At 47.2% G+C, this 18,031-nt stretch overlaps 1 protein-coding gene and 1 non-coding gene across 2 annotated transcripts in view; one reads left to right on the top strand and one right to left on the bottom strand.

Moving 5' to 3' along the window:
* BARX2 (BARX homeobox 2) overlaps positions 1–2,157 on the top strand; it is a 56,347-nt gene extending 54,190 nt beyond the window's left edge. The window contains exon 4 of the mRNA XM_029074617.2: positions 1,021–2,157. Within this exon, the coding sequence (XP_028930450.1) occupies positions 1,021–1,311 (291 nt within the window). The 3' untranslated portion in view covers positions 1,312–2,157. The remainder of the gene's footprint in view (positions 1–1,020) is intronic.
* A 6,234-nt stretch (positions 2,158–8,391) lies between these two features.
* Positions 8,392–8,529, bottom strand: LOC114815315. Its single transcript, XR_003763079.1, has one exon. It is a non-coding gene; the product is annotated as a small nucleolar RNA SNORA7 (small nucleolar RNA).
* Between the last annotated feature and the right edge of the window lie 9,502 nt (positions 8,530–18,031).

Below are 18,031 nucleotides of genomic sequence, written 5' to 3'. Positions count from 1 at the left end.
ACAAGGAAGTCTTCCCAGCTCAATCTCTGAGTATTCATCCATCTGTGATGGTCTGACACCCATTACCGCAGCTCCTCTCTGATTGAAGGGGTCAAAGACATTCTCATCGAAGTCTGTTAATTCCCAGGGATGGATCAGGCAGGGTAGGACAAGGCTCTAGGCAATTTCTCTTCCTTTTTCTCACTAGCCAAAATGCTCAAGCAGATGGAAAGCTTGTGTGTGGACAGACTAATAAGATTTGGAACTTTCAGCCTGGGAAGGCAGAGACTGAGAGGGGGACCCTATTAATGTCTAGAAAGTAATTAAAGGGGTGGGTGAAGTAAACATGGAATTGTTGCTCAGCAAATCCCATAGCTTCAGGATAAGGGAACCCCCTGCACCCTCCCCACCACATACACATTGAGGCTTGAAAGGGGAAAGGTGCCAAACAAACAAACATCGTGGCCTAGAGAATAGAGCATGGGCCTGGTAGTCAGAGCACCTGGATTCTAATCCCAGCTCCTCCACTAGCCTGCTTTGTGACTTGGGGCAAGTTACTTAACTTCTCTGTGCCTCAGTTTCCTCAACTGTAAAATGGAGATTTAATTTCCATTCTCCCTCCTACTTAGACTGTTAGCCCCATGAGAGACAGGGACTGTGTCTGACCTGATTGTCTTGTAACTGCCCCAGGGCTTAGAACCGTGCTTGACAAATAGTAAGCGCTTAACAAATACCATAAGAGAAAAACAGATCTTTACCCACCTTGTGATAAAGGTAGCGAATTTGGTACCATGAACTTGTGCAGGAGGAAAACATCAGCACAGGAAGGGTTTGGATAAAGGTTAAGAGGGCGTGGAAGAATTCATGGGTGAGAGGTATCTCTAGAGGGACAGGTTAGGGCTGCCTAATGGTAGGTGGAGATGCTATCTAATGGATCTCCCAAACGTTCTGTGGGTTGGAGGCAGAACACTGGGCTGGGTGGACCATGAGGCTGACCCCAGAAAGATCATGCTTAAAGGCTTATGTGCTTATGTTCCACAGGTCCTCAAAGGAGGACAGGAAGCCCCCACCAAGCCAAAAGGCCGCCCCAAGAAGAACTCCATCCCCACATCAGAAGAAATCGAGGCCGAGGAGAAGATGAATAGCGAGTCCCAGCCCCACCCCCAGGATCAGCACAAACCTGAGGAGGAGGAGGAGGGGGAGGAGCAAGAGGAACCGAAAGCCCAAGAGGAACCGAAGGTGTCTGACTTCCCCTCAGAGGCGCCCACAACCCCGGAGCGGCCTCCAGAGGGGTCCCCGCCTTCTCCGCCATCTGTGTCATCGTCAAGCTAAAGCAAAACTTGAGGGGATGGGCCAGAGGGGGAGAATAGCGGGAGTCACTCCCAAATGACTCAACTCGTCACACCTGGTGCCTTTGAGAATCAAACAATGGGTGAGGAGAGGAGGGAAGATTTCCACTGTCCCCGTTCTTTCCTGGAGAGTTGTCCCATCCTCACCCCACTGTGCTTGACAAGGACTTGCTCATCTCAAGGCGGGAGGGGAGGGGTCTTCTCCAGTCAAAACGGGTATGAGAAGCCCCCAAGTTGCTCAACCTGATTAGGGGAGGGTCTGGGGGTCCCCATCACTGTTGGGGGAGGGGCTTCCGGGCCAGGACTGGGTAAGAGAAATCCCCCCCCCCCCACCCGCGTTATGGTCTACACTGCCCTCTGCTCTTTCCTTTGTCAATGCCAGGCATTGCCATGACAAAGAAGGAAAGAGAGAGAGAGACAAAGAGAGAGAGAGAGGGAGAGTAGCCTCGCTGATCCAGCACTTATTTCTATAGGATTTTAAAAAGCATCTGATGTGTTTTGAGTGGGACAGGGAGGGCTGGGGCAGGGGCATGAGGAGTTTATAGGAGCCATTGCTGGAGGAAGCTTGTGTGTGTTGTTGAAGATGTGTGTGTGCCTTTGACCTATTAAAGGGTGGTAGGAATACTCACCACCAAAGTGCCTTGTTCTTCCTGGAGTTGGCAGAAAACTGCAAAGCAGTTGTGTTAAAACCTTTATTTTTTATCAAAAGGCAATAAATAATGAAACAGGATTGGATTTTGGCAGTCTTCTGGAGTCCTTCTCCTGTCATGGCCTGGAGGAGTCTGGAGCTGGGGTAGTAGACCCCAGTGGGAAGGGAAGAGTCAGGGGTTCCTATGGACTACACACTCTCTCCATCTTTGGTCTCCCTTCTTGCCTGCCAGAAGGTAAGGCCCAAGGATCTCCCCTCAGGCCTAACTTGCAGATCAGGGTGTTGCTAGTGGCACCAAGCATATCCAGAATATCTTTGCCAACTCTCTCCCCATACCCCCACCTACCCACCTACCCGACAGGACAGACATTTAGCTGTCACTGGGTGGGGAAGATTTATCTGTCCTCTCCCTTGGGTGGTTGCCTTGATCACTGTGCTGAAAACACAACATAACTTAGTGTTTTCAAATGAAGCATTGCATGGAAATTCCTGAGTCTCCCAGAGCCTATTTCAAGAACATGACAATAAAAACAAAGGATAAACTCAATCTCCTGACAATTTTAGTCTTAGGAGAGGATCTCAAAATGGCTATGCTTCAGAAGTTCTGAGGAGAAAATCCTCAGAGTTCTGCAGTAACCTTGCCAACAGTGTGGCTTAATGGATAGAACACAACCTTGGGAGCCAGAAGGACTTGAGTTCTAATCCTGGCTCCGCCACATGTCTGCTGCATGGCCTTGGGCAAGTGACTTAACTTCTCTGTACCTCAGTTACCTCATCTGTAAAATGGGGATGAAGAGTGTGAACCTCATGTTGGACAGGGACTGTGTCCAATCTGATTAACTCGTATCTACCCCAATGCTTAGAACAGTGCTTGGCACATAATAAGCACTTACAAGTACTCTAATTATTGTTATTGTTATTATTATCCAAATGACAGCGCTCTCTGAGGCTGCTGCCTCTCCCACTTACTGTTTGAAGCTGTCCTTGGGTTGGAGGAGAGGGAGGAGATCAGCTGGAATCCATGCCCGCTGGTATAAAACCAGATGACCCGTTGTGATAGCTGGAGACCCTTTTAGGAGCCTTCCTCCACCCTGAAACAATGTGGAATAGTCCTTCAAGGGAAGGAAGTCTCAGATAGTCATGTGAGCAATGTTCCCACAGAACAACTACCCGTACCACTACACATCAAGTGATGATCTAGTCGTCTGGCTGGGGAATGGGTTGAGGAGGCACAGGGATAATAATAATAATAATAATGGTATCTGTTAAGCACATACTATGTGCCAAGCACTGTTTTAAGCACTGGGGTAGATACAAGGTAAGAAGGTTGTCCCACATGGGGTTGACAGTCTTAATCCCTTTTTTACAGATGAGTTAATTAAGGCACAGAGAAGTTAAGTGGCTTGCCCAAGATCACACAGCAGACAAATAGAGCTGGGATTAGAACCCACGTCCACTGACTCCCAAGCCCGTGCTCTTTCCACTAAACCATGCTGCTTCTCATGGGAGGTTATGGAGGGGGCTGAGGTCTCAGAAGCCTACGGAGGGAGAGACGGTTTGCGTCTCTCCAAGGTAGCAATCCTTTCATGATTTTCATTCTGAATTTCCCTCAGTGGAAAGGGAGCATGCCCTTCCGATGGTGAAGAACAGTGTGGTTCAGTGGAAAGAGCATGGACCTGGGAGTCAGAGAATCCAGATTCTAATCCTAGCTCTGCCACATGCCTAAAGTGTGTCTTTGGACAAGTTACTTAACTTTTCTGTGCCTCAGTTACCTCAACTGTAAAATGGAGATTCAACACCTGTTCTCCTGCCTAGATCATAAGGCCTGTGTGGGACAGGGAGTGTGTCCAATGATCATTTTGTATCTTCTGCAGTACTTCAAACAGTGCTAGATACAGAGTAAGCACTTAACAAATAACACAATTATTACATGAGCTGATTCTAGCCCAGTTACTGTGTAACTTTCTCCTCCTTGCCAAGATGAGCCAGGCATTGGGTAGGAGACTACCATCCCCTCCCTATCTCTGCTGCAGTCTGGAAGACTTATTCTTGTCCACTGCTCCCTCCTCTCCACCCCCCCATCTCAATCTGGGTCATTTCATTTGGTTTCTAGAAACCCACTGAACCCCAAGCTTTTGCTTCTGAGACCCTGACAGATGCTGAGTGAGATCGTGAGTGAAAACAGGGATGGATTGAGTCTTGGTAGGTATGGATTGGACTCAGGATCGGCAGACACGGGGGTGGATCGGGTCTCAGTACTGGCAGATATAGGGGTGGATCAGATCCAGTAGCAGCTGACATGCAGTTGGATTGGGCCTCAGACCTGGTGGAGATGGATGGACTGGACATCATATGTGCCAGTCCTGTGGGTTTGATCAGGAGGCTTTTATCCTTAGGTTCCTTCCTTCCTTCCTCTCTCTCCTGTCTCTCGATAGCACCAGAATGGGGAAAGGAATGGGAAACCATTCTCAGAAATCAGTGCCTACAGTGGTTCGCATATCACTGTTGAAAGTCACTGGCCTTGGAATTGAGATGGTAACTTGAGATGGTAACTCTGTAATTGAGAAAGAGAATAGAAATGTTTTCCTAGTGAGGAAAGCAGGGGCTGGAAGAGGCAGATGAGAAATGTTAATCAGGCAGCTATTTACCCAATCAGAATGTTCCCAGGGGGTGACCGAAAGCATCTCTTCCACAAAAGTGAAATAAGACAGCCAGCAGTGGGGTAGGTTTCCCACCAGAGAACCACCTAAGGCAACTTGATACCCAGCAGGAATTCTGAAAAATGACCTGCTAATATGGATGGCAAATACCTCAGAAGCTACTGAGGTGGCTATCCTGGCAACTGCCTGCTGAGTTACTGTCCTCTGGTACAGCATTGATTGCATGCCCCTCCAAGTACCCAGAATGCATCTGAATGTGCATGAGGATAACTGTCTTACAGAAAAGTCCAGAATGCACCTACATTTGCAGGAGATGACCACCACATTTTTTGTGTGTGAGTGTGATATTTAAGAGCTTACTATAGGGAAGAAGCATGGCTCACTGGAAAGAGCCCGGGCTTGGGAGTCAGAGGCCATAGGTTTGAATCCTGGCTCTGCTACTTGTCAGCTGGGTGACTGTGGGCAAGTCACTTCACTTCCCTGTGCCTCAGTGACCTCATCTGTAAAATGGGGATGAAGACTGTGAGCCTCACGTGGGACAACCTGATTACCCTGTATCTACCCCAGTGCTTAGAACAGTGTTCTGCACATAATAAGCACTTAACAAATACCAACATCATTATTATTATTATTATATGCCAGACACCGTACTAACCACTGGGAGAGATAAAGCTAATCAGGTTGGACACAGTCCATGTCCCACATGGGACTTACAGTCTTAATCCCCATTTTACTGTTGAGATAACCGAGCTACAGAGAAGTTAAGTGGTTTACCCAAGGTCACAGAGCAGGCAAGTGGCACCCGGTGGTTCCTTCAGGTGCCTAGAATGCCGCTTTATGGCAGGAGGACAACCATCACTCAGGCACTCCAAGCATTCTGTTTCCAGTCATTCATTCATTCAATCATATTTATTGAGTGCTTACTGTATACAGAGCACTGTACTAAGCATTTGGGAAGTACAATATAATAATAAACAGAACAGACACATTCCCTGACCACAACAAGCTTACAGTCTTACAGTCAGAAACAAAACCCTGGGCTGGGCATCCCATTCCTCTCGTCCAGTAATGGTATAGCTGTTGGTCTTTCAATTTCTGAGGTAAAGGTAAGTGCTGGTGTCCCTCTAGACTTTAAGCTCATTGTGGGGAGGGAATGTGTCTGTTATATTGTACTCTCCCAAGTGCTTAGTACAGTGCCCTGCGCCCAGTAAGCACTCAGTAAGTACGACTGACTGACTGACTCATGGACTGAACACATTTGCTCCTGTCTCTGGCCCAGGTCCCGACCCTTCAACTCTCATCATGGGTGATGTGGGCAGAATGCCCACTGTAGATTGGTCAAGCCATTCCTCAGTCAGTCTGGGGGGAGAGTGGGGAAGATGGGAACAGGGATGGAAATAACCGGGAAGCCCCAGATCGAGAAAGAAAGATCTGTCACATGAGCAGACCTGGTGCGGAGGAGTGAACCGAGTCCTAGATCCCCCGGATAGAAGCCGGCTCCTCCAGTCCCAACCTCTGACCTCCATCTGGCTCTCAAGATGAACTCTCCACTGAACGACTTTGATGATCTACTTCAAGGTCTGGAAATGCTGTGGGAAGTGTCGGTAATTATAATTTATTATTAGTATTAGCTATTATTTAATTAAAACTATTACTTATTAACGATGACGATCAGAATAATTAGTCTCAGGCATTTGCAAAGTGTTTTCCAACCCTCTGCATTAGTCATGCCATTAGACAGAAAGCTGCAGGCCCCATGGAGTGGGGCGGTTTCACCCCAGGTGTTTCGGCTTAATCCCCGGGTCACATGTTGAATCCTAGGCTAGGATTGAGATGCTTGAAAGTATTCACACAGTTTTCCCAGGCTGGCTTTGCTCCGCCCAGCTGCAACTGTCCATTCATCATCACCCCCATTCCTGCTCTCACTCTCCTTCCCGTCCCCTTCCCCGAACCCGGTGACTGTGCAAAGGGGAGAGGCCGCTGGTGTCCAAGAAAGGATAACCTGCAAGGCACATGATCAGTCCATGAGAAGCAGCGTGGGCTTGTGGGTGGAGCACAGGATTGGGAGTCTGGAGACCCCGGTTCGAATCCCAGCTCCACCATTTGCCTTCTCTGTGACCTTGGGCAAATGATTTATCTTCTCTGTGCCTCAGATCATCAATGACATTTATTGAGCACTTTATGTAAAGCACAGTAGTAAGAGTTTGGGAAAGTACAATACAACAGAGCTGGTAGGAAGTTCCTGCCCACAATGAGCTTACAGTCAATCTAGAGGGGGAGGCAGACATTAATATAAATAATCAACTAAATGGGGATTTACTCCCTGTTTGCCTTAGATTATGAGCCCCGTGGGGGGACAGGGACTGTGTCTGAACTGATGATCTTCTATCTACCCCAGTATATAGCACATCAGTTGGCACATAGAAAGCACTTAACAAATGCCAAAATTAATCAATCAGTCAGGATTTTTTATTGAGCACTTATTGTGCACACTGTACTATGCCCTCAGGAGAGTACACTTGTGTAAGAGATACAGTCTCTGCCCTCAAGGATCTTCTAATCCAACGGGGTAGATCTGTGGGTGAACTGGACTCAGGCTCTGCAATCCTACCAATTACCAGCAGGACACACTCTTCCCAGTGGGGTAATAATAATAAAAATAATAATAATAATGATGATGATGTTCTAAGTGCTGGGGTAGATACAAGGTAATCAGGTTGCCCCATGTGGGACTCACAGTCTTAATCCCCAATTTACAGATGAGGTAACTACGGCACAGAGAAGCTAAGTGACTTACCCAAAGTCACTCACCTGACAAGTGGCAAAAGTGGGATTAGAACCCATGACCTCTGACTCCTAAGCCCGTGCTCTTTCCACTAAGCCATGCTGCAATGCTCAGGACGAACTGGGGGTGACTGGTTGCCCTCTCTGGTTGGGAGTAACTATGTCCTGGACCAGTTTACTCAATTATCCCTCCGTATTCTTTTTTTATTATTAAATAGTATTTGTAAACACTTACTCTGTGCCAGGCACTGTATTAAGCACTGGAATACATACAAACTGATCGAGTTGGACACAGTCCATGTCTCGCATGGGGCTCCCAGCCTTAATCCCCATTTTACACATGAGGTAACTGAGACACAGAGATGTGAAGTGACTTGCCCAAGATCACACAACAGACACATGGCCATGCTGCTTCTCTCCTCATGCTAGGCTTTGGAGCTGTCCTCCCTGGGCCCCAGAAGATGAGTGAGCAGGCAGTAATCGTCCAGACAGGCTATCCCAGCCCCTCAAATTCCTCTGTTCCATGGCTTGAATCACAGAAGCACCTGTTCTTTCCAGGCTGAGGATCCAGGGGAACCCTTGGGATACTTTGCTTCCAGTCCTTTTGGACCACTTGATGGGGTGGACACCCCTGGAGGCGTACAAGCTGTTTTAGAAGGTTCTTGAGGGCTGGGATTGCATCTACCAAATCTACTGTATTATCCCAAGCACTTAGTACAGTGCTCTGCATGTCATAAGTACTCAATTGTCTTGTCTTATGCTGTCGAGTTGTGTCCAGCCAGTAGCGACACCGTGGACATATCTCTTCCAGAATGCCCACCTCCACCTGCAGTCATTCTGGTAGTGTATCCATAGAGTTTTCTTGGTAAGAATACAAAAGTGGTTTGCCATTGCTTCCTTCCACACAGTAAACTTGAGTCTCCACCCTCGACTCTCCCTTGCCGCTGCTGCCCAGCACAGGTGGATTTTGACTTGTAGTAGATTGCCTTCCACTCTCTGGCCACTGCCCAAGCTAAGAATGGAATGGATATGCCTCGGCTTGACTCTTCCTCCCATAGTCAAGGCTGGTAGAATACTGGATACTCTCCAGGTGTGACCCTGAGAGGGGAAGTGCTCAATAAATACCATTAATTGGTTGATTAATTGATCCATTGCCATTCCCAGGGCTGAATTTGGTATGAACCTGTTCTGGGGGTTCAGTTCTGCTCTAGGGGCTGGATCAGCCTCACTCCTCCGTTACCCTATTTATTTTGTTAATGAATTGTACATCGCCTTGATTCTATTTAGTTGCCATTGTTTTTACGAGATGTTCTTCCCCTTGACGCTGTTTAGTGCCATTGTTCTTGTCTGTCCGTCTCCCCCGATTAGACTGTAAGCCCGTCAAACGGCAGGGACCGTCTCTATCTGTTGCCGACTTGTTCATCCCAAGCGCTTAGTACAGTGCTCTGCACATAGTAAGCGCTCAATAAATACTATTGAATGAATGAATGAATGAATCAGCCTGAGGACCCAGAAGGCAGTCTCCGTCTCATTCTAGATAATCACAGAATTTAGGAAAGAGGGGGTAGAATCAACCTAACCTCGTGGATAATTATTTGTGGAATTTGTTAAGTGCATACTGTATGCCAAGGATTGGGTTAGATACAAGATAATCAGGTCAGACACAGTCCCTGTCCCACACGAAGCTCACAGAGAGGGAGCGGAAGTGGGAGAACAGGTATTGAATCCCCATTTGACAGATGAGGAAACTGGGCCACTGCGAGTTGATTTGCCCAAATTCCCACAGCAAGCAAGGGGTGGAGCCAGAATTAGAACACAGGTCCTCCATCTCCAGGCCCATGCTCTTTCCACTAGGCCACTCTCCTTAGAAAACTTCAGAGGGGTTCGGTCTGAAGCCTGACACATCCCCGGAGATTCCCCTTCCCACTGCGTTCCACTCTTTGCTCCTATCTGAGCCCCATCCTTCCAGAGTGGGTAGCATCCTGGTTTAAAAGCTGGAAAAGGAGTTGTGTCAACCCCTGATTGCCATTTACTATTATCTATGTCTCCAGGGGAACCTGCCGTCCTTTGTATTTGCTCATTATTTCTCATAAGCCCCTGCAAGAGGAGTCAGCATTCACCAAGGCGGAAATTTAAGCCCAAAGAGGTAAAGTGACTTCCCGAAAGTCACACAGTCCATCCACAGGTCCCTGAACGTGGAACCTTTGAGCCCTCGGTCTACCGCTCGGATGGGGTGCCACGGTTGTCTCTCATTCAACTCTCTCAGCTTGGCGAGTGTCCTCATAAACCCTGAGTTTATCTTAGTTTGGCAAATAGTTGGCTCCCTCTCTGCCAGTTTGGAAAGTTTCTTCCAGGTGGTGCCAGAAGGAAATTGCCAAGGCTACCTATGAGGGAAAAAGGTGATTTATTTTCCATTTTCCTCATTATCAGTCATGGTGGTCCCCCTTTTTGTACTCCTGGACACCACCGTGGAATGTGGGAATTGGGCAGAATTGAATTTATTTTGGATTATATTTTGTAAAAAGACTGAATTCACTTGACCTGCCATATCTCCCAATGACTGCTCCAATCCTCCTCTGAAGCCCCCTTCTTGTATCCTAAATTCAATTCCTCCAGTACCCCTGCGAACTGATGTCTCTTGGATACTGATTCTTGGTAGGGCCTAGGGGAAAGGTCACTCCAGTTGCCACGGACTTCGGGTGCCTGATCTGTATAATGGGTTGAATTTCTGGGAGAGAGTCCCCTCAGCCCATCTGTCTTGGGGCAGCCGGTGACAAGGAGGGAAAGGGAGAGAGCAGCCAATCCCCTGAGACTGTTGCAACATCCCATTCTCGGGGCGAACAAAGGGACCTCTATTCTCACCAGACAATACAGGGGGAGAGGGTGGTGAGGCTGAGCAGGGCGGAGAGGGCCTCCCTCTGTCACAGACTGTCCCGTTCCCTTGCTGAGGGAGACCGAGCCCAGCCTCTCGCCCAAGGGCTTCTGGATCGGCGGAGAATTTCCCTACAGGGAGATCTGAGAATGAGAGGGTAAGGAAGAGAGGAGAAGGCATGTGCACAAAGACGAGTGAGTCGCTGCTAGCTGGGTCTCCTGGTCTGGCCCTGGCTGGTGGTTGGCAGGAGGGGAAAGGTGTGGCCCCAGGGTCCCAAGATATCCACAATTATGGAACCAGCACAGGCCCCAGGTGTATCGGTGGAAAGCACTTCTGAGCATAGCCTACACACCCTACTACTTAACCACTAACTCATGCACAGAGCCCCTTTCCCTTCTTCCTCCAATTGGTAATTATTTTAGTATTTTATTTTATTTATTTAATTTTATGATTTTTATAATTATAGTATTTGTTAAGTGCTTACTATGTGTCATGCACTGTTCTTAGTGTTGGGGTAGATATAAGATAATTAGGTTGTCCCACATGGGGCTCACAGTCTTAATCCCCATTTTACAGAAGAGGTAACTGAGGCACAGAGAAGTCAAGTGACTTGCCCAAGGTCACACAACAGACAAGTGGTGGAACTGGGATTAGAACCCACATTCTCTTATTCTCAAGACCATTCTCTTGTCACAAGGCCATTTAGCATCTATTTCTCCTGCTATGCAGCAGTAGTAGTAGTTAGTATTTATTAAGCATTTACTATGTGCAGAGCACTGAACTGAGCACTGAGAAAGAATAGATAGGTGGGGATTAGACATAGTTCCTGGCCCTCAGGGGACTCAAAGTCTAAAAATCAAAGGGGAAGAAGGGCTCACTGTGGGCAGGGAATGTGTTTATTTTTGTTATACTGTCCCCTCTCAAATGTTTAGTACAGTGCTCTGCATACACTAAGAGCTCAATAAATACAAATGAATGAATGAATGACCGGTGACAGACACTTAAGGACTGACAAAACAAAACATTACATAAAGACAGGGACAAGTACACAAAATCAAAACAAAGAACTCTGAATTTCTTGAAGGCAGGGACCATGTCTATTCACTCTATTGTACTCTCTCAAGTTGCATTCAGCAGATGCTCAATAAAATTATTGATCAATTGATTGAAAAAGATGCTGGTAATGATTCCAGCCCAGAACACTGTTGGAGGGCCCTGAACCAGGGTTGGAAGAAAGAAAGGATGGTAGGGAGTCCTAAAAATCCATCATAAAGGTATAAGGTATATATTGGCATATATAGGCACCCTGCTGGATAGTGGGTGAGGTAGAGGGGCAGTGGGCTCAAAGACTCAGAAAACCTGGGTTCCAGTCCCAGCTCTGCCACTGGCCTGCTGTTGTCACCTTGGACGAGTAAGCCACTCTGTGTTTCAGTTTCCCCCCATCTGTAAAATGATGATAATAGGTAGCATGTCCTAGTGGGAAGAGACCCAGATTCCCTGATTAACCTCTCATTTCCCCACTTTATTCACCCTCCCTTCTGTCACCTATGCATTTGGGATTGTACCCCTAAGCCCTTTGTTACTCATCCCACTCCCAGCTCACAGCACTTAAGTATGTAGGTTTATATTCTGCTGTTTCCCCTACCTGTAATTTATTTTATTGCCTGCAACCCTCACTAGATTTTAAGCTCCTCGAGGTAAAGGATAGAGTCTCTCAATTCTATTATATTGAACTTTCCCAAGTGTTTAGTCCAGTGCTCTGTAAACCTATCAGTAAATTAGTCAACCATATTAATTGCGCGCTTACTGTGTGCAGAGCCCTGTATTCCCGGTACATTTGGGAAAGTACAATATAACAGAGTTGGTAGATATAACTGCTGCCCACAACAAGCTTACAGTCCAGAAGGGAGACAAACTCTAATATCAATAATTGTGGATATGTGCATAAATACTGTGGAGCTGAGGTTGGGGTGAATAAAGGGTACAGATCCAAGTGTGTGGATAACACAGAGGGGTGAAGGAGTAGGGGAAATGAGGGTTTAGTTGGAGGAGATGTACTTTTAATAAGGTGGGGAGAATGACCATCTGTCCGATATGAAGGGAGCTCCAGGCCAGAGGAAGGACGCGAGTGAGGGGTCAGTGGAGAGAGTGACGAGATTGAGGTATAGTGAGTAGGTTGACATTAGAGGAGTGAAGTGTGCAGGCTGGGTTGTAGGAAATCAGGGAGGTAAAGTAGGAGGGGGAGAGATGATTGAGTGCTTTAAAGCTGATGGTAAGGAGTTTCTGCATATGCGGAGTTGGATCAGCAATGACTAGAGGTTCTCGAGGAGTGGGGAAACATGGCCTGAACGATTTCATAGAAAAAAGATCTGGGCAGAAGAGTGAAATATGGACTGGAGTGGGGAGAAACATTAGGCAGGGAGGTCAGCGAGGAGTCTGATGCAGTAATCAAGGCAGGATAGGACAAGTGCTTGGATTAATGTGGTAGTAGTTTGGATGGAGAGGAAAGGGCGGATTTTAGCGATGTTGTGAAAGTTGAACCGACAGGATTGGTGACAGATTGAATATGTGGGTTGAGAGAGATGAGTCGGGGATAATGCCAAGGTTGTGAGCTTGTGAAGGAGGATGGTGGTGTTATCTGCAGTAATGGGAAAGTCAAGGGAAGGAAACAGTAAGTGCTCAATAAATACCACTGATTGATTGATTGATAACCTCAGTTCCACTACTGATCTGCCGTGGGACCTTGAACAAGTCATTTAACCTCTCTGGGCCTTTTCTCTCATTTGCAAAATGAGGATGTTATGCCTGCTCTCTCTCCCTCTTAGTCTGTGAGCAGCCCTGAGGGGAACAGGGACTGTATCTGCTTCTGTGTTTACCCCATTGCTTAGCACAGTGCTTGGCACAGAGTAAGCACTTAATAAATACAGTCATTAATTCAGCTTCTGTTGTAGACAGAGCCAGATTTCATCCCCCAGACCAGCTGGAGTTCTGACTTTGGTCTCTAGAGATGGAAATTTGCAGGGATCATGTCTACCAACTCTGTCATATTGGTAATAATGTTGGTATTTGTTAAGTGCTTACTATGTGCCAAGCACTGTTCTAAGCACTGGGGTAGATACAATAATAATACTGTTGGTATTTGTTAAGCGCTTACTATGTGCCGAGCACTGTTCTAAGCACTGGGGTAGATACAGGGTAATCAGGATGTCCCACGTAAGGCTCACGGTTAATCCCCATTTTACAGATGAGGTAACTGAGGCACAGAGAAGTTAAGTGACTTGCCCAAGGTCACACAGCTGACAAGAGGCAGAGCTGGGATTCGAACTCATGACCTCTGACTCCCAAGCCTGGGCTCTTTCCATTGAGCCAAGCTGGTACTCTCCCAAGCATTTGGTAAAGTGCTCTGCATGTACTAAGCACTCAATAAATATCATGGATTTACTGACTGATCTGGGTTTGAATGGGCTGGGGCTCTCCTAACTACACCACACTTCTCATAGGCCACAGTGCTTCTCATGGAAGGAGCACAGGACTGGAGTCAAGGAGTCTTGGGTTCTAGTCCCAGCTCTGCCACTTACCAGCTGTGTGACTTTGGCCAAGTCACTTAACCTCTCTGTCCCTCATTTCCCCCCCATCTGTAAAAGGAGACGAAATACCTGTTCTCTCTCCCCATTAGGCTGGGAACCCTGTGAGGAATAGAGACTACATCTAATCTGATTATCCTGTATCTACCCCAGTGCTTGGACTTACTATGTCCAACTTAACAAATACCATGGTTGTGGTTACTATTATCATCATTATTATTGGCACAAGAGCAGACTTTGGCCATTAATGGCCACCATCAACCCAGCCTCCTCTCTAAAATCCAGTATGAAGGAGTCAGACTGATTGGTTGGATACCTGTTCCCCCAATTCCCCACACAAGAGGTGAGTCACTTGGACACAGTAGAGAGATGGCTTGGTAGCAAAGATACTGACTCAAAGCTAGTCCACAGCATCCAGTCTCTCTGTGAGCTGGCTGGTGACTGTGAACTGAGAGGAGGCCAATGAAAACAAGAGTGGTGAACCGCCTGGATATTAAAAGGAGCTAAATGGCCACCCAGCATCAAAAACCAACAAACCTAAACTGTTCATTGCTTCGTTGTGTTCAAAGGGCTATTTACTTGGTGCTTCAACCTCTTACTCTTTAGTTATCAGCTTACTGAGGGAAAGATTGTTAGCAGGGGGAGATGACTTTATTTTACACAGGAAAAGATTATTTACGTGTCTGAATGAGGGTGGCTTTGTTAGTTGCTTGCTGGAATGGGTTCCCATTTATTTTCCCTAATTGTGGTATTTAATTGTGGAATTTGTTAAGCACTGTGGGCCAAAATTCTTCTACTAGCATAAATTTAGTGAAAGCAGAACCGGTAAAGTCCCTCTCTCACATGGGGCTCAGGACTCTAACATGGAGGGAGCTATGTATCTTTTGGAATCTCTGCAGCATGGCCTGCTGGAAAGAGGATGGGTCTGGGAGTCAGAGGTCTTGGGTTCTAATCCTTCCTCCGCCACTTACCTTCTGGTTGACCTTAGGCACTCAGTTCCCTGATCTGCAAAGTGGGGATTCAATACCTGTCCTTCCTCCTACTTAGACCATGAGAACTAATTATCTTGTACCTACTACAGTGCTTGGCACATAGAAAGCGCTTAACAAATATCACAATTATTATTATTTTCCCTGAATGCACATTTCTTACTGCTGTACTGGCTGTTAATAATAGTGATGGTATTTGTTAAGTTCTTACTATCTGCCAGGCACTGTACTAAGCACTGGGATGGATGCAAGCAAATCACCTTGGACACATTCCCTGTCCCTTTGATTGATTACTTGATTGACTGACCAGGAGACCCAGTTCCACTTCCAGGAAGCTCACTTTGTTCCCTGCTTCCCAATATTCCCTTTCCTTCTCTCTTTTGATGAACGTTTTCTATCTCTTGTCCCCAGCTCAAGTTCTAAACCTGAAGTTCTAAACCTCTTTCCCCCCAGTAGAACTAAGGTGACCCATCGTCCAATTTGATTCTGGATAGCCCAGCTGGTCTGTACCCCATCCAGCATGGACTCTGCTCAGGGGCCTTTCTACCTGTTGTTTTTCTTTTCAGTAACTAATAATAATAATGATAATATTAATAATCATGGCATTTGTTAAGCACTTACCGTGTGCCAGACACTGTAGGGGTGTAGGAGTGGTTTCAAGCAAAGCAGGTTGGACACAGTCCCTGTCCTCTGTGAGATTCACAGTCTCAATTCCCATTTTACAGATGAAATAACTGAGGCCCAGAGAAGTGAAGTGACTTGCCAAAGGTCACCCAGGAGACAAGTGAAAGAGCCAGAACTATAACTCAGGTCCTTCTGACTCCCAGGCCCATGCTCTACTCATTATTCCATGTTGTTTCTCCACACAACTAGCTGCCCTCCGCAGCAGTTTCTGCTGCCAAGACCTGCAACTAAGGAGAAGTGCTGGTAATCATAATGAGTCAAGGTGGAGAAGGAAATGTTGGCCTTCCTCAGCACAGGGGCAAGGAACAGCTGAAACTAAGCCATGTTTGTTCTTCCCTCACAGTTCCCTCGTTTAGAAGTAGCAAAAGAACTTATTGAGAGTCCACTGGGTGCAAACTGCCAGGACTTGGCAGAGGATCACTGATGCTCCTAAGCACTGGTGGAGATTGCTACAGGGGGCCCGGACCACAGGGACTTGGTTGGTTGATATAGGTGTCTCTGGTTGGATCCTAGGCCTGGAAGCTGCCATCGCTGGTAACTGGCATCCATCATAGGATTCCCAATCGTCCAAGGATTTTCACACATCATAATCTAAATCCCTCTGAGTTGCCTCATGTCTGAGCTGGGACCCTTATGGTTTCTGGCCCTCAGTTTCCCCAACTTAAAAAGATGCCCCATAAACCCTGCCCATCTTTGACAGACTCAGGGGCAGGAAGTCGATGCTAAAGAACTACTGAATGCACAATGTTCCTGACTCTCCTGGCACTTCCTGGGTGCCCCTGACTCCCGATTAGGTCACCCTGTTTCGAGGTCTGTCACTCAAAATGAAAATTTTGCATCCATGAGAGGGAACGTTTCTGGGTGAAAAGTGTGTGTTTTTGTTTGTGTGTGTGTGTGTGTGTACACACCCAAGATCCCTGAGGTTATTCAGATTAAACTCTTGAAGGGATGAGATCTTAGTGTGGGGTTTTAAAGCAATTCTAGTAACCCTAGGAGCCAGCACCCCCGCTGTCTCCCTTCCTCCAAGCAGAGAGCCGAGCTGTCCCACCTATACCTCACCATGACTTCCTATAGCATTATCTCAGAGCTTTGGTCCCGGCCTGCTATGCTCCATCACAGCAGCCACAGATACCCACGGGTTCCACAGAACCTGAAACTCTGGGAATGTCTGTGGTAATTACTGCTGCTGTCAGGGCTGCCAGGATCCCCAAATCATGCTCCTCAAGTCACAGTAGTCTACTGCACTCTTGGTTTTTATTTTGTGTATTTAGTAATAATAATAATATGGTATTTGTTAAGTGTTTACTAATGTGCCAAGCACTGTACTAAGTGCTGGGGTGGATATAAGCAAATCAAGTTGAACACAGTCCCTTTCTCATGTGGGGCTCACAGTTGCAATCCCCATTTGACAGATGAGGTAACTGAGGCCCAGAGAAGTGAAGTGATTTGCCCAAGGTCACAGAGCACACAAATAGCGGAGCTGGGATTAGAACCCAGGTCCTTCCTTCTGACTCCCAAACTCATAGTCTATCCAACTACACCATGCTGCTTCTGGTGTATTTGAACCTTTGGTGCTTCTGTGGTTTTTTTATTCCTTCTCTCCCTATGACTCTGCCATTAGTCCACTCTTCCTCCTTGAATATTTATATGGTTAATGCTTTAAGGGCCAGGGACTGTGTCTTTCACCTGGTTTTTTTTTTCTCCCATTGTCTAGTACAGCACTCTGTGCATAGGAGGTGCTTAACAAATACTGTTATTACTACTGCTACTACTACTACTTCTCCGGTGGTAGAAGTAGTAGTAAATCCAGATTTATAAGCCAAGGTGGTGTGGCTTCTGACCTGTCCCCAGGAGGCCACACTCTCACTCAACCCAGGCCCACCAGCCGATAGGTCACAGGCAACAAGCTCCAGCCCATGGGGTGGAACATGAGCCGTTCCTGAGATCAGATTGGGGACAACACCCAGCTAAGGTCAGGCCGGGATGGGCCGGGATGGGCCCATCTGAAGCTTCAGGCCAGCCCCGCCCCCAGGCCAAGGCCCCTGCTGGCAGCCATGAGTGGGCTGGGAGACAGTTAGCTGGATTCCTGTGTTGGCACGAGCGGCTCTGATATTACCCCCGATGGCTTGCCCAGCAATGTGACATTATTAATAGCGGGGAGCAGAATGCAGTGATTCTAGTGTGGCGTTTTGGGTCACATGGCCCAGAGATGTAAGGTGAGAATGTCCAGGGCCAGAAGGGTAGGTGACATTAACTTGTTAAGCTCTTTCCTGACACAGGATCCCCATTTTGGTCATGAGCTCTCTACCCACTCTAGCCCGGGACACACTGTGAGGCCATCTGTGCACTGTCCACTTGAGTTCTGCAGGGTGGGGAGATTCTAGAGAGCTGAAAGTCCCAGTTGGAGGGAGGTGGGAGGGAGCAAGACCAAGATTATCCCCACCTTCTGACAACTTGAGGTAATTTAAGGTGACACATCAC

Source organism: Ornithorhynchus anatinus, chromosome 11 (genome assembly GCF_004115215.2).
Source record: "Ornithorhynchus anatinus isolate Pmale09 chromosome 11, mOrnAna1.pri.v4, whole genome shotgun sequence".
In the NCBI taxonomy this organism is placed as follows: Eukaryota; Metazoa; Chordata; class Mammalia; order Monotremata; family Ornithorhynchidae; genus Ornithorhynchus; species Ornithorhynchus anatinus.
This window is presented reverse-complemented; position numbering and strand designations above follow the sequence as displayed.